This window comes from Heptranchias perlo, chromosome 29 (genome assembly GCF_035084215.1).
Source record: "Heptranchias perlo isolate sHepPer1 chromosome 29, sHepPer1.hap1, whole genome shotgun sequence".
NCBI lineage: Eukaryota > Metazoa > Chordata > Chondrichthyes > Hexanchiformes > Hexanchidae > Heptranchias > Heptranchias perlo.
Window position 1 is genome coordinate 35625037 of NC_090353.1, and position 22298 is coordinate 35647334.

Consider the following 22298-nt stretch of genomic DNA (forward strand, 5'->3'; position numbering starts at 1 on the left):
ATTAGCTTAGTGCTCAATTTGCCTTATAAATAACCATGCCATACTCACTAGGCAAATCAAGCACTAAGGTAATTTGGAGAGTATTGAACTAGAGAATGATCAATCCCAACTCTGTTTGTTTTTTGCCCTCTACTAATGCATCATAGGATAGGACGCTTTCATGTTAAACATGTAGGAGGGTGACCTTCACCTACTGGGCAAAGGTCTGGCCAATCGGATCAGCACAATTGGAGAACCTGCCTCATTTTCATCCCATTAATTCCCCATTGGGCGGGTCTCCATTGGTCGGGTCTCCATTGGGCGAGTCTCCATTTGGTGGGTCTCCATTGGGTGGGTCTCTACTTGGCGGGTCTCCATTGGGCGGGTCTCCATTGGGCGAGTCTCTATTTGGTGGGTCTCCATTGGGTGGGTCTCTATTTGGCGGGTCTCCATTGGGCGGGTCTCCATTTGGTGGGTCTCCATTGGGTGGGTCTCTACTTGGCAGGTCTCCATTGGGCGGGTCTCTATTTGGTGGGTCTCCATTGGGTGGGTCTCCATTGGGCAGATCTCTATTTGGCAGGTCTCCATTCGGCGGGTTCCCCATTGGATGGGTCTCCATTGGGCGGGTCATCATTGGGTGCATTCCCCATTGGGTGTGTCTCCATTGGATGAGATCTTCATTGGGTGGGTTCCTCATTGGACAACTTCCCCATTGGGTGGGTTCCCCATTGGGTGGATTCCCCATTGGGCAGGTCTCCATTGGGCGAGTTCCCCATTGGGTGGGTCTCCATTGGGCGGGCTATCCTCTCTGCCAGATTACCGCCCAGGCGGTGAAGGTAAAAATGAACCTCCTGTTTACTGTTTATATAGCGTGTGAGCCGTGCTGGTGCAGCCTGTTCTTAATGTGCTGGTGGAAATCCCAAGAGAAACTTGCCACATCCGCTAAGCCCTGTAGCTTGAAAGAACTGGTGAGAAACAGGGCTTCCCAGCAAATGGCCTTTGGGACATTCTTTCGCTCCCCATGTTCAGCACCACAGGAGATCGACTTAATCATATAAAAAGGAAGAAAATTGGCTTGTCAATGAAGGTGATAAGAGGAGAGGACTCCTGCTGAGGAGGGGGTGGTGACAAGCAGGGTTTCGCAGGGTTCTATTCCTGGCATTTAAAGTATTCATAAAACTCCCACTCACAAGATGCACTGAAAATCAGCTCGCTGAACTGAAAACTTGGCTTGGCAGCAATGCTGTATCACGCAAAGGAATCGGGCAAGAAACACTAATTAAGCCAATTACTAAAGACCGAAATATGCCAGTCTATGATTCCTTGCTTCAAATATCAACGTAATTCATGTGCACCTTGAGTTGCTATTGAAGTAAACTTTTGCACTGTCACCCATTGGTGACCAAAGCTCTCCACCTGGTGGTTTTCCTCACCTCATGTCTGGGTCTGTTGGAGACTAATTGATAGAGATTGATTGCTATGATTAATCAACGACTCCATTATCTTTGCATCATGTGATTACCAGGATGGTGGAAGGCGAACTGGATGGACTTTGGTCTTTTGTCATCTGGCAATTCCCATGTTCCTAAACACTGTTCGTAAAGGCAGACTCCTTCAACCATGTCAGAGTGGGAGTGGGTTTGCCATGAACAACAAAAATGACTTGCATTTATATAGCACCTTTTATGCAGTAAAACATCCCAAGGCACATCACAGGAGCGATTATCAAGCAAAGTTTGAACACCGAGCCACATAAGGAGATTTTAGGACAGGTGACCAAAAGCTTGGTCAAAGAGATAGGTTTTAAGGAGCATCTTAAAGGAGGCGAAGAGGCAGAGAGGTTTAGGGAGGGGATTCCAGAGCTTAGGGCCTAGGCAGCTGAAGGCACGGCCGCCAGTGGTGGAGCGATGAAAATCAGGGATGGACGAGAGGCCAGAATTGGAGGAGCGCAGAGATCTCGGAAGGTTGTAGGGCTGGAGGAGGTTACAGAGATAAGCAGTGTGAAGCAGTGTTATAAAACCATTTTGGGGCAAATTGCAGACTGCCTCACTGTAGCCATTGATAGTTGAGGGGCTGTATGTTTAAGTCAGTGGATGGGGTACCACTTAAGCGGACTGCTTTGTTCTGGATAGTGTCCAACTTCTCGAGTGTTGTTGGAGCTGCGCCCATCCAGGTGTGTCAGTGTCTGAAAAGAGAGAAGCCCGGTTAATGTTTCAGGCCCAGATTGTTCTTCAGAACATGTCATTTTTCTCAGAATCAGATACTTCCCTTCCTCCCTGTCCCCTATAGCACATCGATCTCAATGACCTGCTTCGCCACAGTAACTGCGCTGGACGTGCATAAGTGAGGTTTCGGATGCACTTGAGGTGAAGTTACGGTGATAGAGCGGGAGCAGCTCCGAGGAAATTCCCCGGCCCTCACCTTCTAACCCATCCACGGTCTCCCCCCACCCCCCCCCCCCCCACCGCCCTGCAATCTTCTCCAGCCCCAAATTCCAGGAATATTGTGTCTAATCTACCCCCTCCCCCAGGCCTCCCCTCTAACGTTGCCAACTATGGTTGGATGCATTCCTGGAGGTTTCATCACTTGACCTCCCACCTCCAACCGCTTCACCCAGTCAAATAGCCTTCCCCCGCCACTTCCCCTCCCCCCCATCTCCAATAATTTTTACAACTAAGAAACTAAACTCTTCAACGAAAATGAAGTAAATGCACAATTTTGACTTAATGTCTCTATGATTTTTCTCCTGGGTGTTGTCCACAGCAGCGACCTGGAGATTAATGTTTAATTCCTGGAGATTCCAAGACAATCCTGGAGGGTTGGCAACCCCTAATCCCCTCCCCCACACCACCCTGGGTGGCCCAACCTTTAGCCACCCTGCTCCTAGACTTTGGAATTCTCTCCCTATTCCTTCCCCTTCACTTCTCTCCCCTTCCTCAAAAACAGCTTCCTCAAAACCTACCTCATCGTCTGTTCTTCCAATCGCCTTCCCAAACTTCTCTCAAGAAAGGATCTATGTAAATATAAGTTGTAATCATCCTCCCTAGAACTTTTTTTACAGTCCCAACACTTGCCCTTTTGAAGTTGTACACCTCTGTATAGTTATTTTTATCTTTAGCATTAATTACAAAATCAAATCTAACTGTGCAGCGATTAATCAAAACCTTCCTCCTACAACCTACATACTCTTAAAACTCAAGATTAACTCAAGTCTTCTCTCCTATTCTTTTCAACTTGTTGGTGTCCTGCACTGTGGGTCTTGGCCATAACCTGAGTCCACATATTGTACACTCTGCAGCTTGTATGTAACACACTCCATCCTGTGTGTTATTGTGTGTGTAACACACTCCAACCTGTGTGTCATCCTATGTGTAACACAATCCAACCTGTGTGTTATCCTGTGTGTAATACACTCCAACCTGTGTGTTATCCTGTGTGTAACACACTCCAACCTGTGTGTTATCCTGTGTGTAACACACTCCAGCCTGTGTGTTATCCTGTGTGTAACACACTCCAGCCTGTGTGTTATCCTGTGTGTAACACACTCCAGCCTGCGTGTTATCCTGTGTGTAACACACTCCAGCCTGCGTGTTATCCTGTGTGTAACACACTCCAGCCTGTGCGTTAGCCTGTGTGTAACACACTCCAGCCTGCGTGTTATCCTGTGTGTAACACACTCCAGCCTGCGTGTTATCCTGTGTGTAACACACTCCAGCCTGTGTGTTATCCTGTGTGTAACACACTCTAGCCTGTGTGTTATCCTGTGTGTAACACACTCCAGCCTGCGTGTTATCCTGTGTATAACACACTCCAGCCTGTGCGTTAGCCTGTGTGTAACACACTCCAGCCTGCGTGTTATCCTGTGTGTAACACACTGCAGCCTGCGTGTTATCCTGTGTATAACACACTCCAGCCTGTGCGTTAGCCTGTGTGTAACACACTCCATCCTGTGTGTTATTTTCCTCATGTCAATGAAACCTTTATCTGTGCCTTTGTCACCTCCAGGCTCAATTACTACAAGGTTCACCCTTCCCGGCCTCTCGAGCTCCACCCTAAACTGCAGCTTGTCTGGAACACTGCTGCCCACATCCTGTGCTGCACAAGTCCCACTCCCCATCTTTCCTGACCTCGCCAACCCCCAATGGCCCCTCCCATTCTCAACGCATCAAATTCAAAATTCTTGTCTTTGTCTATAGGCCCCTCCATGGCCTCGCTGCTCCCTGCTTCTGCGGCTTCCTCCAGCTCTGCAGGGCTGTGCCTACCCTCTGCTCCTTTGACTCGGGCATCCTTCCGATCCTTGCCCTGTTTTGAAACGTTTTATTCCGGTAAAGGTGCGATATAAATGATGTAATGTGACACAATGCAGCTTACATATTATCCTCTGCGATACATCATGGCCGGCATTGCCAGCCAGACTGAGATAGGTCACTTGCCCTGTGCAGAGTCACAGGTGCAAACCCATGTCCTTGTAATCCACAGAGTCGAACAACGGTGCATCAAAGCACTGTAGCACCCAGCCACCCCTGCTGCCAGAGCTCATTGATGTTCAACTTGCAATCTATCTCTGTAATAAAAGACTTGCATTTATATAGCGCCTTTCACAACCTCAGGGCGTCCCAAAGCGCTTTACAGCCAGTGAAGTACTTTTCCAGTGTAGTCACTGTTGTAATGTAGGAAACGCGGCAGTCAATTTGCGCACAGCAAGATCCCACATGCAGCAATGAGATAAATGACCAGATAAGCTTTTTTCAGGCGTTGCTTGAGGGATAAATATTGGCCCAGGACACCGGGGAGAATTCCTCTGCTCTTCTTCGAAATAGTGTCATGGGATCTTTTACGTCCACCTGAGAGGGTAGACAGGGCTTCGGTTTAATGTCTCATCTGAAAGACGGCACCTCCGACAGGGCAGCACTCCCTGCGTCAGCCTGGAATATGTCGCTCGAGTCGCTGGAGTGGAGTCTTGAGCCCACGGCCTTCAGGCTCAGAGGCGAGAGTGCTGCCCACTGAGACAAGGCTGACAACCATAATTGGGGTTAGAGACAGGGAGTTTGTCGTGTTGTCACTGCTTCATCTTACTTTTATATTCTGCAGTAAAGAAGAGGCGAGGGCAATGGAGAAGGAACTGTATGAGGAGTACAGATTTGGACAGCAGCAACTGATAGAGATCTGCGGGCACAGCTGTGCCATGGCAATAGCGAAGGTAGGCAATGGATGGTCACCCTATTCCTATGCTCCTGACCTCCCCTTCACATCACCAGCACTGGTTTCAGCCCTACTGAACACAAGCACAAAGGCCAAGTAGCCTCATTTCACAACCTTTTTTCGCAGTGCTCGTCTCAGCAGCTGGGGGGAAGAGACTGCAGGTTGGCATGGTAACGTGCTCAGGTAGTCACCTGTGCTTGAAGTATTTTGGCAGCCGATTGCAAACGGTTCAGCTCCAGATCAGACTCAGTGAAACGGGGAGAGTTCCCTCTGATCCGGCCTTTTGTTGAGTGTTTGGGGAAAAGTGGCAATTATTTTTTACATTTGATTTTAATGAGCCAAACATTACAGACAAACAGATTACAGGTTGAAGCAGGGAATTTTGCACACATTCAACAACTAACATTCCAGGTAGGAGCAATATTCAAATATAACATTTTCAACACAATTTTTTTTAACAAAGTGGAAACGTCCTCTACTGGATTTCAAATGCATAATACTGGTGTATATTCACACACTGATACAGTACTGGTGTATATTATCACACACTGATACAGTACTGGTGTATATTCTCACACTGATACAGTACTGGTGTATATTCTCACACTGATACAATACTAGTGTAAAATTTGACACGGATACAGTACTGGTGTATATTCTCACACTGATACAGTTCTGGTGTATATTATCACACTGATACAGTACTGGTGTAAAATCTGACACGGATACAGTACTGGTGTATATTCTCACACTGATACAGTACTGGTGTATATTATCACACTGATACAGTACTGGTGTATATTCTCACACTGATACAATACTAGTGTAAAATTTGACACGGATACAGTACTGGTGTATATTCTCACACTGATAGAGTACTGGTGTAAAATCTGACACGGATACAGTACTGGTGTATATTCTCACACTGATACAGTACTGGTGTATATTATCACACTGATACAGTACTGGTGTAAAATCTGACACGGATACAGTACTGGTGTATATTCTCACACTGATACAGTACTGGTGTATATTATCACACTGATACAGTACTGGTGTAAAATCTGACACGGATACAGTACTGGTGTATATTCTCACACTGATACAGTACTGGTGTATATTATCACACTGATACAGTACTGGTGTATATTCTCACACTGTTACAGTACTGGTGTAAAATCTGACACGGATACAGTTCTGGTGTATATTCTCACACTGATACAGTTCTGGTGTATATTCTCACACTGATACAGCACTGGTGTATATTCTCACACTGATACAGCACTGGTGTATATTCTCACACTGATACAGTCCTGGTGTATATTCTCACACTGATACAGTACTGGTGTATATTCTCACAGTGATACAGTACTGGTGTATATTCTCACACGGATACAGTACTGGTGTATATTCTCACACTGATACAGTACTGGTGTAAAATCTGACACGGATACAGTACTGGTGTATATTCTCACACTGATACAGTACTGGTGTATATTCTCACACTGATATAGTACTGGTGTATATTCTCACACTGATATAGTACTGGTGTATATTCTGACACTGATACAGTACTGGTGTAAAATCTGACACAGATACAGTACTGGTATATATTCTCACACTGATACAGTACTGGTGTATATTCTCACATGGATACAGTACTGGTGTATATTCTCACACTGATACAGTACTGGTGTATATTATCACACTGATACAGTACTGTTGTATATTATCACACGGATACAGTACTGGTGTATATTCTCACACTGATACAGTTCTGGTGTATATTCTCACACTGATACAGTAATGGTGTAAAATCTGACATGGATACAGTACTGGTGTATATTCTCACACTGATACAATACTGGTGTATATTCTCACACTGATATAGTACTGGTGTATATTCTGTCACTGATACAGTACTGGTGTATATTCTCACACTGATACAATACTGGTGTATATTCTCACACTGATATAGTACTGGTGTATATTCTGACACTGATACAGTTCTGGTGTATATTCTCACACTGATACAGTACTGGTGTAAAATCTGACACGGATACAGTACTGGTATATATTCTCACACTGATACAGTACTGGTGTAAAATCTGACACGGATACAGTACTGGTGTATATTCTCACACGGATACAGTACTGGTGTATATTATCACACGGATACAGTACTGGTGTATATTCTCACACTGATACAGTACTGGTGTATATTATCACACTGATACAGTACTGGTGTATATTCTCACACTGATACAGTACTGGTGTATATTATCACACTGATACAGTACTGGTGTATATTATCACACGGATACAGTACTGGTGTATATTCTCACACTGATACAGTTCTGGTGTATATTCTCACACTGATATAGTACTGGTGTATATTCTGTCACTGATACAGTACTGGTGTATATTCTCACACTGATACAGTACTGGTGTATATTCTCACACTGATACAATACTGGTGTATATTCTCACACTGATATAGTACTGGTGTATATTCTGACACTGATACAGTTCTGGTGTATATTCTCACACTGATACAGTACTGGTGTAAAATCTGACATGGATACAGTACTGGTGTATATTCTCACATGGATACAGTACTGGTGTATATTATCGCACTGATACAGTACTGGTGTATATTCTCACAGATACAGTACTGGCGTATATTATCACACTGATACAGTACTGGTGTATATTCTCACACTGATACAGTACTGGTGTATATTCTCACGGATACAGTACTGGTGTATATTATCACACTGATACAGTACTGGTGTATATTCTCACACTGATACAGTACTGCTGTATATTCTCACATGGATACAGTACTGGTGTATATTCTCACACTGATACAGTACTGGTGTATATTCTCACATGGATACAGTACTGGTGTATATTCTCACATGGATACAGTACTGGTGTGTGTTGATTTAATACACACCATGTTAATTTGGGGTTACTTATAGGTTAATTGCTGCTGGTGAGGAAAAATGATAAATTGTCAGTTGCTTGTAAATTCATGCCTCCAGGTAAAGACAAACCAGCATCAAATGACTGTCTTTTTTAATATACTTTTGACAGTTTCAAGTGTCATGTCTGAAGTCAACTGGACAAATACGAGACGTAAACCACCTTTCCATAAATCTTGCATCTCGCACACTCCAGTCAGAGTCCAGACATCGAGACTTTGATACAGAAGCAGAACAATCTTAATAAAGAAAGAGAAAGACGGACACGGACCTGGAGCCTGAAATTTTCATCTGAGCTACAATTATCCAGACTCTTGCAGATAGTGGTCTTAAAAAGCGACAGGCCAGGTTTGCAGCTGCTCATCACAGTCACACTCCAGACTGCCCGGGAGCAATGCCACAGGACATCTGCTCGTATATAGAAGAGTTTACACAGCAGAGATCCCAGGGCGAAATTCGCAGGCTCCTTCATTGTTCACAACTGGCGGTCAGAGTGACATTCATTGGTCGCTATCCTTTGTTTCAAAGAAGTATTAAAAGCCAACTCATTGTCCAATCCTGACAGCTCCCAGTTTAGGCACAAGCCGCTCGTCTGTCACTTCATTAAATATTTTCTGGAAGTCACATTGTATCCCATCCATTAAGTGTTTTTTCACCTGACCTACTTTCCGAAACCCTTGTTGGCATGGAATCATCACCTTTGCTTTCGTTAAGTGGCTCGAGCTATTTCCTTCAATGTTTTTTTTATTATACGAGTCAAGACAATAGGTTGTCTGACTTTTTATAAAGAATTTAAACCATAGCTGTTTTCCAATCATCTGGTTCTTGCCTCATGTTTAATGAGCTGCAAAATATTTCAACCATGGCTCCCACTACTCCTGCCTTTGTTTCTTTGATTATTCTTGAATGCATTCCATCTGGTCCTAATGGCGTCTGATAATTCTAGTGACCATTTTATTACTTTCTTGCTTCATTTTTCTACCTTCCCTCTTGAAGGTGCCAACTCTTGCTGGGATTGTTACCTCACCCACCTGGCAATTCTTCATAACCTGAGCTAGACAGTCAGTGCCAGGGAGCTATTTGACTGTGGTGGACATCGCAACTGAACTTGGTCCTGTCCTTACCCAAGATCCCATTCCCTAATATCCACACACATACTTTCCAGCAGGGCCCATTGAATTGCAATCAGAAAGAAAGAACTTGCATTTATATAGCGCCTTTCACAACCTCACAAAGCTCTTTACAGCCAATGAAGTGTAGTCACTGTTGTGATGTCCCGCAAACAGCGATGAGACAATGACCAGATAATATGTTTTTTTTAAATATTGGCCAGGACATCGGTGAGAACTCCCCCTCTCTTCTTCGAAAAGTGGCCATGGGACCTTTTACGTCCACCTGAGAGGGCAGATGGGGCCTCGGTTTAACGTCTCATCTGAAAGACGGTGGCATCCGACACTCCCTCAATACTGCACTGGGAACGTCAGCCTGGATTATGTGTTCAAGTCTCTGGAGTGGGTCTTGAACCCATGACCTTCCATGACTCAGAGGCGAGAATGCGACCCACTGAGCCACGGCTGACACCTAAATCAGGAGCAGGATCCTTACTGATTTTTCCCTGCTAAGCTCTGGGACATTGAGGCCGATTGCAGCATCTCCTACCACCACCCTGACTGCAGCGTAGATTTACCAGAATGATACCTGGACTCTAAGGGTTAAATTACGTGGAGAGATTACACAAACTAGGGTTGTATTCCCTAGAATTTAGAAGATTAAGTAAGGGGTGATTTGATCGAAGTTTTCAAGGTATTAAGGGGAACTGATAGGGTGGATAGAGAGAAACTATTTCTGCTGGTTGGGGAGTCTCGGACTAGGGGCATAGCCTAAAAATTAGAGCCAGGACTTTCAGGAGTGAAGTTAGGAAACACTTTTACACGCAAAGGGTGGTAGAAGTTTGGAACTCTCTTCCGCAGATGGCAGTTGATGCTAGCTTAATTGTTAATTTTAAATCTGAGATTGATAGATTTTTGTTAACCAAAGGTATTAAGGGAAATGGGGCTAAGGCGGGTATATGGAGTTTGGTCACAGGTCAACCATGATCTCATTGAATGGTGGAACAGGCTCGAGGGGCTAAATGGCCTCCTCCTGTTCCTATCTTCCTATATCGGCCAACGCAACATAGACCAGAAATCAAACCATAGACCTCCTGGTTTGATACTTGCAGCTATTCATAACATTTACCAACCGGGCCACTGGAGGGAGCAACCTCTCATTACCCATCTGTTTTTTTTCTCTCTATGACCTTGGACGTAGCTTGCTCTCACCAGGCCCAAATGACTGCACAGAGAAACGAGGCAGTGGTGGGGGGGAGGGGGGAGTGGGGGGGGAGGGGGCAGTGGTGGGGGGGGAGGGGGTACAAATTTAATCTAACCCGCCCGTGAGGAAGCTGACAGGATCGGGTGCAACGCTGGTTTTACACCCCATCCGATTTTACTCTCCTTTAAACGGAGGGTAATATCGGGCGGGGTTTAAAATCGGTGTTTCATGGGATTCCTGCCCGGTGAATTAGGTTAAAATTACCCCCCACGATGTGAAAAGGAGATCAGTCAGCAGCTGCACCGCAGTGTTTTTTCACTTCCCCTAACTCAGCTCTTTAAGGCGGCCCCACTTTCTTTTTAATAACAGCCCCCTCAATAATTCTTTTTATTCTCTCTAATATCCCTTGCAATTTCTTTCCCCAATTTCCATCTCTCATCCCAGATTATATTTTGGGTGAGGATGGAGTTGACCTTTTGTATTATGTATTTTCCGGGCCTAATCTTCACCAACCCCTTGACGAGTCATCCATCTCAACCATAGCAACACACACAGTCCACACTCTTTGAGAAAGGGAACGCCCCCATAACGTGGCTTCAATGGGGTAGAAATTCATCTTCGACATTGGGGCAAAGCGGGCGATAGCGAATCGCCAGCCCCATTTCACACCCCGCCCGATTTTTCTTTCCGATTGACTTCTATGGGCTGCCGATTTGCTATTGCCCACTTTTGCACTGCCGCCCACCACAGTTTTCACTCCCAAAGTGTGGGAATACTCTTGCACTGTACTGAGCTATTTCTATGCCTGCTTGGCTCAGCTAGTGGCATCTTTGCCCCCGAGTGAGAAGGTCGTGGGTTCAAGCCGCTACTCCGCAACTTCACTGTCGCGGAAGTAAGGAGGGAGGAGGCTCGTGTGGAGCATAAACACCGGCATAGACTTGTCGGGCCGAATGGCCTGTTTCGGTGCTGCGCCATTCTATGTAACTCAGCACAGGCCAAGGATCGAGCCTGGAGACATTCCTGGTACCACACCCAGAAGTGCATTTACCAATTGGGTCATCGGTGAGCTGCTGTTTCAGCTTCTAGCTCCGTCTCTTCTCTCCCCCCATGGGTTCATGCAGAATAATGGCCACTGTTTATAGACTCTGGTTAATGATGTGAGTGCTGACAGGAGCCAGTATTAATTCCAGGCCTAAGTATAACTTTTGTTCGTGTATCCCTCTGAAGATCTTTGGACTTCCGGAATGTTTCCGGAAAGCAGCCTGCTGGCGAGCGTGAGATTTAAAGAGAAAATCTTTAAAATCTTTTGTTTGAAGTCGTGCTCAGTACAATGGAACGGATCGATGGGCCAGACATTGCACAGCCCGAGCGCAGTTGAGAATTCCTGGGGCTTCGGGCACCAGGAACATCTAAGGGGGGCCCACCCCGAGACTCCCCCCTCCCTCCCCAATCCATTAAAACCGAATGCATTAGAGGCGGATGGGCCACTGCCCTCTGGAGCTGGGACTGGCGAATGTTGATGGGTGGCCAATGGGATCGGGGTGGTGGGGAGACTGAATCCCTCGGGTTGTAATGGGAGGGCTGCCTATCACCTCCCCTGGCAGCAGGGGGGGGGTCCCAGTCTGTGATTGGGGCCCACGGGTTCGTGCGTTAATACGCCCCTGTTTGTGGGATCTTGCTGTGTGCAAAATGGCTGTCGCATTTGCCTACAAAGCAACAGTGGCCGCACCTCAAAGTAATCCTTTGTACATGAAGCACTTTGGGACGATCCTGAGAGATGGGATAAGAGGAGGTATCAATGCAACATCTGCCTTTCTGAGTTATATCAGATAAAAGCCCAGTTGCGGCGGGAGCCACTGGCAGAAGGAGAAGGAGGGAAGATCAGCATTCGTCCTCCTCTCCTGAAGGCGTCCACTCTCGCTGGGGCTACCTCCCTTCCACAGCTTACCCGAGTGACCATTCTTCGTGTGTGAGACTGGATAGTGAGTATCAGCAGGCTGTTTAACCATGGGGAGCATCACTGCCTCAGCCCAATCGTGCCCTCACCTGATATCAGTGCACCAGCAGGATTTAGGGGATAGAGATCGTGAGGGACTCGCATCACCCACCATTCCCATTTCCATCCATCGAACACTTCCTGGAAAGTGCGTTTATATGGACAGGTTCAGGCCCTTCCCTATCCCCTAATGAAAACAAACAGGTATGCACGCACACACCCACACGCAGGCATGTGCACACACACACGCACGCACACACATGCCCACACGTACACACCCAACCACACATGCATTCAAACACAGGCGCACATGTACACACGCACACGCATGCAAACACACACGCACACACACATGCATACAAACACACACAGATGTACACACACACGCACGCACACACTCACACTTGAACAGTTTGCTAACGCTGTCTGGTCTCGCACATGGAAGATTGGTCATTTGGGTGAGGTACTGGAGGACAGCTGATGCCCCTGGATCCCGTACCCTGGGAGAGTCAGCGTCTTCGTGGGGGTGGGGGAAGGGAATATAAGAGAAAAAGATTATGACTGTTTTCTTTGTGGCGCTTGATCTTAACTTGAATTTGTCACAAAGACCTTCACTGTCAGGCCTGCCCCACACTCGCAGTGGCCCAATCAGTTAATTAGGCCCAAACAGTTAATTAGGCCCAAATAGTTAAAGTTAATTAAGCCCAAATAGTTAAAGTTGGACCCAAAAGTTAATTAGGCTCAGTTAATTAGGCCCGAAAGTTAATTAGGCCAAAAAGTCAATTAGCCCGAACAGTTAACTACTCACAAACAGACAAAGTTCATTCAACCCAAACAGTCATTTCGACACAAACTGTCCAATAATAACTTTCAAAAGGGAATTGGATAAATGATCGAAAAAGAAAACATTTGCAGGGCTCTGGGGAAAGAGCAGGTGGGAGAGTGGGACTAATTGGATTTCTCTTTCAAAGAGCCGGCACAGGCACAATGGGCCAAATGGCCTCCTTCTACGCTGTGAGATTCGATGATAGCATCTCTGTCATCAGCGCAGCTTATGATGGGCAAAACCCATTCCACTCTCGGAGAGGATGGCCTCTAAAATAAAAATACCCTAAGTTAATGTGGAAAAGAGAAACTAATTTAAGAGCAAAAATCACACATTTAAAAATCCTTCCGTGGTAGTCAGAGGATTATTAATATTGCTGCTATTCTAACACATTCTCACTAAGTTGATAGATGTGAGCCACTTATTCTTTGTGTCCGCTAGGTTCAGAGTTTCTTAATATAACTTAGCGTCTATTGGATTTCACACCGAGAATGTTCAGCAGCTTGAACAAGGGAGGGGGTCAGTAAACTAATCTGATGCAGAGGTTAGCGGTTAGAATCTTATAGCATAGAAGGAGGCCATTCGGCCCCTCGTGCCTGTGCCGGCTCTTTGAAAGAGCTATCCAATTAATCCCACACCCCTGCTCTTTCCCCATGGCCCTGTAAATTCTTCCTTTTCGGGTAGTTATCCAATTCCCTTTTGAAAGTTACCATTGAATTTGCTTCCACCGCCCTTTCAGGCAGCGCATTCCAGATCAGAACAACTCGCTGCATCAAAAACAATTGTCCTCATCTCGCCTCTGGTTAACTTAAAAGCTTTAGTCAACATTAAAACTTAGCAAACAAAAGCAAAATACTGCAGATGCTGGAAATCTGATATAAAAACATAAAATGCTGGAGTGTTTGATGGGACAGTGTAGAGTGAGCTTTACTCTGTATCTAACCCATGATGTACCTGCCCTGGGAGTGTTTGATGGGACAGTGTAGAGGGAGCTTTACTCTGTATCTAACCTGTGCTGTACCTGCCCTGGGAGTGTTTGATGGAACAGTGTAGAGTGAGCTTTTTTCTGTATCTAACCTGTGCTGTACCTGCCCTGGGAGTGTGAGATGGTTGTAAACAATTTTACAACACCAAGTTATAGTCCAGCAATTTTATTTGAAATTCACAAGCTTTCGGAGGCTTCCTCCTTCCTCAGGTGAATGCTGTGGAAATGAAATCCTCGAACCTCTCGCATTTATAAATCACAGAACAATACCTGGTGATTACAGACATTCTTTCCAACTGCCCGTTGCCAAGGCAATCAGTGTGCAGACAGACAGGTGTTACCTACAAGGTCTCCGAATATACAAACCACCAAAAAAAAACACAGAGATAGAGAGGCAGAAACATGGAAAAGACAGCAAATGACCCGTTATATTAAAGACAGATAACATTTGTTCGCTGGTGGGGTAATGTGTAGCGTGACATGAACATATGTGAGAGGTTCGAGGATTTCATTTCCACAGCATTCACCTGAGGAAGGAGGAAGCCTCCGAAAGCTTGTGAATTTCAAATAAAATTGCTGGACTATAACTTGGTGTTGTAAAATTGTTTACAATTGTCAACCCCAGTCCATCACCAGCATCTCCACATCAGTGTTTGATGGGACAGTGTAGAGGGAGATTTACTCTGTATCTAACCCGTGACGTACCTGACCTTGGTGTGATTGATGGACAGTGTGGAGGGAGCTTTATTCTGCATCCAGTGGGTTGAATTTGTGCTGTGTAGTATTAACAAAGGGTTAATGTCTAAAAGAAGTTGACAGAGGAATATTATTTCTTCCTGGTACCTCACAGACTCATCTGAACCCACAACTGTGCGATACCCAGGAGTGATTGATCCTGCCCCTGGGCCTCAGCACTGAAATCCCTCACCGAAAACTAGACCACCTCCGGAGGTCAAAAAGTGATGGCACAGCCACTAAATTTGAAAGTGAAAAACGGGTTGGAATAGTCGGAGGTCTGGGTTTAATGTGCATAAAATCTGGTGAATGAATTCCAAGGGCAGACTTCAGAGAAGTAAAGCCTCATTATTACAGCTCCATGACTTCTAAATTGATAGACTGTAGGTCTGGGATACAAAAATTAAAAAGAAAAATACATCAATATGCGGCCACATTTGTTAAAAATATCAACGGGCATATATAATCCGTGGAATTTGGGGAAAATTGGAGTTTCATGTGGAAAAGTCATTAGGTTGGGCAGTCTGGATTTCTGGTTCCTTCAACTCGATCGACTCCCGAACTTTATTAAAATGGAATTTTCGTCAAAACTTTGGCCCAGAGATTCATCCGCACAGCTCCCCGTTTTACAGACCTCTAAGGTCCCAATATGGCGGGCAGGAAACGCGTGCACGTCTCCAGCCGGAGGTGCGTCGCCCGCCATATTGGTTAAGGCGGCTGCGTTGGCGTCGACTTTTTTATTTAAATGGGCTGAATATTTTTATTTGAATTAAGGTCCCGGGCTTATTGCAGGACCAGTCTTCGATGCTGCTTACGTCGCGGCGTGCGAGTTCAGCACGTGTCGCGTGAAGCGCTGGGGCCTTTGAGAATCGACATTTTGAGGAGGTGGAATCCCCTCTCGATTGATAAAGATGCCAGGCTGGTTATAGGGAGCACCCTAAGGCAACGTGCATGCAGTCAGTGGCACCTTGCACCATGAGGGGAAAGCCTAGCACTCTCTCTCGTCCTGCTTTGCTCCGTCAATAGGGAAGGAGATGTGAGTGTCCCTCCCGGTGTAGATAACCTCTCCGACCTCCCTGATAAATCGGTGGCGCTGGCCTGATGTCAGCTATTGCAGCCTGAAACGAGCCCGTGGCAGAGAAATCTCAGGCTGCAGCAGGTGACATCGGCGGCATCTCCGAACATCGTGCCTGTTTAAGGTGACTGCCTCGGGGGACATCTGAAAATCGTCTGAGGCCAATACGGCGGCTAGCCCTACAAAATTGACCATTTTGTGCCCCCAGTTTCCGCCCGGAAATCAGTCGTAATGAGGGTTAATTTCTCCACCAACATCTCTCTCTCTCTCTCTCTCTCTCATTTTTCTTGCTCGAGTCTCAAAACTCCTACAGAATGATTTATGAATTTTATTTGGCCGTCTGGTTGCGCTCAGTCCCACCACCTGAATGGAAGGTGACCAGAGTACTGCCAGACCTTCCAATCAGGTCTGAAATAGCTCCGAGCTGCCAATTCCAGACCTCTGGGCCAGTGGCGGCCAGAGGCTACTCTTAAATCTCAAATAGATCAACTGCGTCATTTACTTTAAGGTGAATTAATAGATGTTGCAACTGGTTTTATAAGAGACAAATCATGCTTATTTTTCTAATACTGTCCCAGCAATGCTGCTCTCTGGCTTCATCCCAAACATTATTTTGTCGGATTTTACGAGACAGAGGCTTGAGATTTACAGGATTCAGGTGATACAAATTGGACTATTCCCAACTATTCAGTTTCCTTCTAGGAGTCAGCTGTAGCTCAGCAGGTAGCATTCTCAGCCTATAAAGTTATCAGTTCAAGCCCCATTCCAGAAATTTGAGTATGTAATCCAGACTGATATTGCCAGTACTGAGGGAGTGCTGCACTGTCAGGAGGTGATGTCCTTCAGATGAGATGTTAAACCAAGGCCCTGTCAGGTGGATGTAAACAATCCCACAGCTGCTATTTTGCAGAAGACCAGGGGAGTTCTCCCCGCTGTTCTCGACAATATTTATCCCTCAACTAACTGCCATATTTCCCACATTACAACAGTGAGTAACTTCTTTCTTTCGTGTGTGAGCCCAGGCAATGAGTGTTGCCCTTTTGTCTTATCACTGGGGAGGGCATCACAGCCAAGGCTGATCCTCTTCTCACCCAGCATCACGTGGACAGTCCGACAGTAGTCACTGGGTAATGATCAGGAGTGGCCTTCCCGACTGCATTTTGCCCTGGCTGACCCGATAACATTCTTCTAACCTCCCCCCTTATATTTCTACTATTAACCCTAAAATTATGCTCCCTTGTAATTGATGGGCAGGAATGATCTTTCACTATTTGCCCTCTCAAAACTTTGAACACTTCTATTAGAGCTCGCACCCTTTAATCTCTGCTCCTGTGCATCTCTCATTCTAATTATATTCTGCCATCCCAGTGAATTTCCATTGCATCTTTCCCAATGCTCCAATATCCTTTCTAATTGGGCTGCTCAAAACTTTAAAAAATTCATTCTGGGGGCATGGGCGTCGCTGGCGAGGCCGGCATTTATTGCCCACTCCCTAGTTGCCCCTTGAGAAGGTGGTGGTGAGCCGCTTTCTTGAACCGCTGCAGTCCGTGTGGTGAAGGTGCTCCCACAGTGCTGTTGGGTAGGGAGTTCCAGGGTTTGACCCAGTGTCGAAGAAGGAACGGCCGATATATTTCCAAGTCGGGATGGGGTGTGCCTCGGGGTGGGGGGACGTGCAGGTGGTGTTGTTCTCATGCACCTGCTGCCCTTGTCCTTCTAGGTGGTGGAGGTCACGGGTTTGGGAGGTGCTGCTCCAACAGTTGGGTGATCAATGTATTGCACAGATTCATCATCACCTTTGACACATCTCTTTCTGTACTTCACCCTGACATCCCTCAATCCCATTTCTAGTCAACTCTTTATTAAACCTATTGATCAAGGCAGCATTAACTGTCCAATAATGTCTATTCTGCACAATCCACCACAGATAATACCTCTTCTAATAACAAGTCTAGAAGATTTGAAAGCTACAATCCTATCATCTACAAATAAAGGACAAAAAACAGTTCCCACACTTGCAAATTGGCATGAGATTCGTGGGGGATTTGTGTCAAAAACAAACAAATTACCCTGCAGGATATTTCCATAAAGGAATAGCCTCCTGATAGCACTTGTACATCCATCTGATAATTTAATACACTGGGACGCTGCCAAACATTTTCTGACAATGGAATAAGCTTCAGGTCAGATAGTACAGTCGGTATTCTGGGAAGTTGGGATCAGATGGGTCAAAGGACCTTTTTCGTTTGTGCCAATACTTTGGCTATTATATTTATTGTGACACAAAACAGCCTTTAGAAATGGGGAGCCCATCATCTCTTCCGAGCTGTCTGAGCTGTATTGAGTGTCCTGTCCTGTTTCTTCCCTGCATGTGATAGAGGACATCCTCCATCAGCATTCGTGAGGGGTAGACATTTTTATGATCTTGCTGTTAGGGTTCATCATAATGAGGAAATAACTTGTTTGTTCAAGCTATAAAGTAGCTACATAACTCAGCAGACGCTGCTAGCTTACAAATTCCACCTTGCAGACTGATAGACTTGTCCAACGTAGAGACAACCTGTTGCTTAATTGTAGTGTTGATGCATCACTTGCTGGTATTAAGGGAACGCATCTGTAAATTGTAATATTCAAACTGGTACATCATTACAGAGGCAGTGTTACAGATCAGTGCATTTCCCACTTTACTTACCTCCCCAAACAGAGCAGGAACCAATTCACCCCCTTCTTACTGGACTGGATTTGAACGCATGTCCTTTTGGACAAGGAGAGATATCTCCAAGAGCTTCCACAAGACCTTGACACTGTGAATAACTTGCATTTATATAGCGCCTTTAACGTAGTAAAACGTCCCAAGGCGCTTCGCAGGAGTGATTACCAGACAAAATTTGACACCGAGCCATATTAGGAAAGGTGGTGTCCCAAAAGCTTGGTCAAAGAGGTAGGATTTAAGGAATGACAATGGAGGAGAGAGAGGTGGAGAGGCGGAGAGGTTTAGGGAGGGAATTCCAGAGCTTAGGACCTAGGCAGTTGAAGGCACGGCCGCCAATGGTGGAGCGATTAAAATCAGGGCTGCGTAAGAGGCCAGAAACCTCTTCGCCTCCTTCAGTCTTCTCTTCCTCCCACAATCTACAGGCTTCAAAACCCAAGCTTGGTGTCCCTTAATCACACTTCTTGATTTACCTCATCTTCTGTTCAACCTCAGTGCTGTGGGCCTCAGCCCTTCACCTGCTTTCTCAACAAAAGATTGTTTCACATAGCAAGTTTTCTCAATTGCTTCTTGTACGAGAGCAGGAAACTGCTGGGCACTTTAGGACACTGTACATCCTGACACAAACATCTCTTACCCCTCAAACTTTGATCCCTTTGTCCCTCTCCAGTGTGCTCCCTTCCTGGGCTGACACTCCCAGTGCCAATACTGAGGGACCGCTGCACTGTCAGAGGGGCAGTACTGAGAGAGTGCTGCACTGTCGGAGGGTCAGTACTGAGAGAGTGCTGCACTGTCGGAGGGTCAGTACTGAGAGAGTGCTGCACTGTCGGAGGGGCAGTACTGAGGGAGTGCTGCACTGTCGGAGGGTCAGTACTGAGAGAGTGCTGCACTGTCAGAGGGGCAGTACTGAGAGAGTGCTGCACTGTCGGAGGGTCAGTACTGAGAGAGTGCTGCACTGTCGGAGGGTCAGTACTGAGAGAGTGCTGCACTGTCGTAGGGTCAGTACTGGGAGAGTGCTGCACTGTCGGAGGGTCAGTACTGGGAGAGTGCTGCACTGTCGGAGGGGCAATACTGAGGGAGTGCTGTACTGTCGGAGGGTCAGTACTGAGGGACTGTTGCACTGTTGGAGGTGCCGTCTTTTGGATGAGACGTAAAACCGAGGCCCCGTCTGCCCTCTCAGGTGGATGTAAACGGTCGCATGGCCACAGTTCGAAGAGCAGGAGAGTTCTCCTCAGTGTCCTGGGCCAATATTTATCCCTCAACCAATAGTTCCATGGGACCTTTAACACCTACAGGTTTGAACCAGTGACCTTCCTCTTCTGAGTGGTTCATCTATATGCTGCCATTAGGGTTGCCAACTCTCCAGGATTGTCCTGGAGTCCCCAGGAATGAAAGATTGATCTCCTGGACACTGCTGTGAGCAACATCAGGTGAAAAATCATAGGGGTGTTAAAAATACATTGTGTTCTATTTATTTTCTTTGAACATATTTGTTTATTAGTTATAAAAATAACAGACATGAGAAAAAACGCTGATTGGCTAATGGTCAAGAATCATCCAATCGGGTAATGAAGAGCCCATTTGCTTTCCGATTGGCTGTGGGGAAGGCGGAGCGTCGCGAGGTCAGATGCGTCGGGTGACCAATGGCGGGAGTGTGGGGGGGTGGGGGAGAATGGTCGGAGGCAGGAGGTCATATGATGAAACCTCCAGGAATACGCCCAACCAGAGTTGGCGACCCCTAACTGCCATAACCAATTGAGCCAAACAGGAAGGCCCGAAACGAGGCCTGAGCATCGATTTGCCTACAAGAGCAGTGCACAACACGAGACCGCATACCCTAAAACAAACATATCTCATCTGTCAAACCTCATCAAAGTAGCTCATGGGTTCTTTGCACAGACAGACACCAGGGGGCAGCTGCATGGTTGGAGGAGTTCTTCAGTTTACAAAGCTGTCGAAATAGCAGTCCAGAGTGACATGATTCTCTGACGCAGGAGATCTCGAAAACACACGTTGGACATGTTGTACAAGTGATTTTAATTTTAAAGGGACTCCGTGCTTCTGGAAAGAGAACATGTCTCAAACCTTTCTTCAAATGGTTACAAGAACAACAACTTGCACAGTCCCATCAAACACTCCCAGGGCAGGTACAGCACGGGTTAGATACAGAGTGAAGCTCCCTCTACACTGTCCCATCAAACACTCCCAGGGCAGGTACAGGGTTAGATACAGAGTAAAGCTCCCTCTACACTGTACCATCAAACACTCCCAGGGCAGGTACAGCACGGGTTAGATACAGAGTAAAGCTCCCTCTACACTGACCCATCAAACACTCCCAGGGCAGGTACAGCACGGGTTAGATACAGAGTAAAGCTCCCTCTACACTGTACCATCAAACACTCCCAGGGCAGGTACAGCACGGGTTAGATACAGAGTAAAGCTCCCTCTACACTGTCCCATCAAACACTCCCAGGGCAGGTACAGCACGGGTTAGATACAGAGTAAAGCTCCCTCTACACTGTCCCATCAAACACTCCCAGGGTCAGGTACAGGGTTAGATACAGAGTAAAGCTCCCTCTACATGTCCGAAAAATGTATTTTAGCTTCAACCGTACAAGAACGCCCCCTATTGCATCAATATAACATCTGGCTATTTCCTACACCAGCTGTTCCAGTGGCCTCTTTGGTGCTGTTTTGTGCTGTTGACTCACACTCAACAAATACTAGAGCAAAAGTGCTGAAGCTCTTCTCACGCACGACCGTCCCAGTCAGCAGACACTTAGATATTTTTTAAAAGCCACACTTCGCTGTATAATGTAGTCGTCTCTGCATTAGGTAAAGTCCATTATACTTCATGCAAACTGTTCACCAGCTGATCAGAATATCACTGAATTCTCAATCACATCAAACGGCTTTTTGATATCAAAAAACAATCAGAATCACCGAAGTATCCCAGGTTGCCCTGCAGTAATCAATAGTGTTTCATCTGGACTGTACCATAGAACCACAGAAATTTGCAACCCAGAAGGAGGCCATTCGGTCCATCGTGTTTGTGCTGGCTCTTTGCAAGAGCAATCCAATACTAATCCCACTGCCCCTGCTCTCTTCCCATAGCCCTGTATCTTCCTCTGCTTCAAGAATGTTTATCTACTCTCGCCTGAAAGATGTATTGGTCTCTGCCTCAACCACTCCCTGTGTCAAAGCATTTCATGTTCCTACAACCTTCTGCATGGTGAAATGTCTCCTAAACTGTTTCTTTGTTCCCAGCGACAACTTTAAATTGATGATCCCTTGTCGCTGACTCCCCAACCAGAGAAAATAATCTTTGCCTATTCTCCCTATCAAAACCCTTCATAATTTTAAAAACATTTCCTTTAGCCTTATCTCAATATTCTCCTTATAAATATGGTGTCCCTTCTTTGGCTTTATCCTGGTTAACCTACACTCTCCTTGACTTTAATGTCCTTTCTATAACGGGACACCTAAAACTGCA

The 22298-nt window shown here is 46.0% G+C and overlaps 1 protein-coding gene across 1 annotated transcript in view; it reads left to right on the plus strand.

Moving 5' to 3' along the window:
• yjefn3 (YjeF N-terminal domain containing 3) overlaps window positions 1-22298 on the plus strand; it is an 87329-nt gene that overhangs the window by 48367 nt on the left and 16664 nt on the right. The window contains exon 2 of the mRNA XM_067968637.1: window positions 5071-5179. Coding sequence (XP_067824738.1) covers window positions 5071-5179 — 109 coding nt within the window. The remainder of the gene's footprint in view (window positions 1-5070; window positions 5180-22298) is intronic.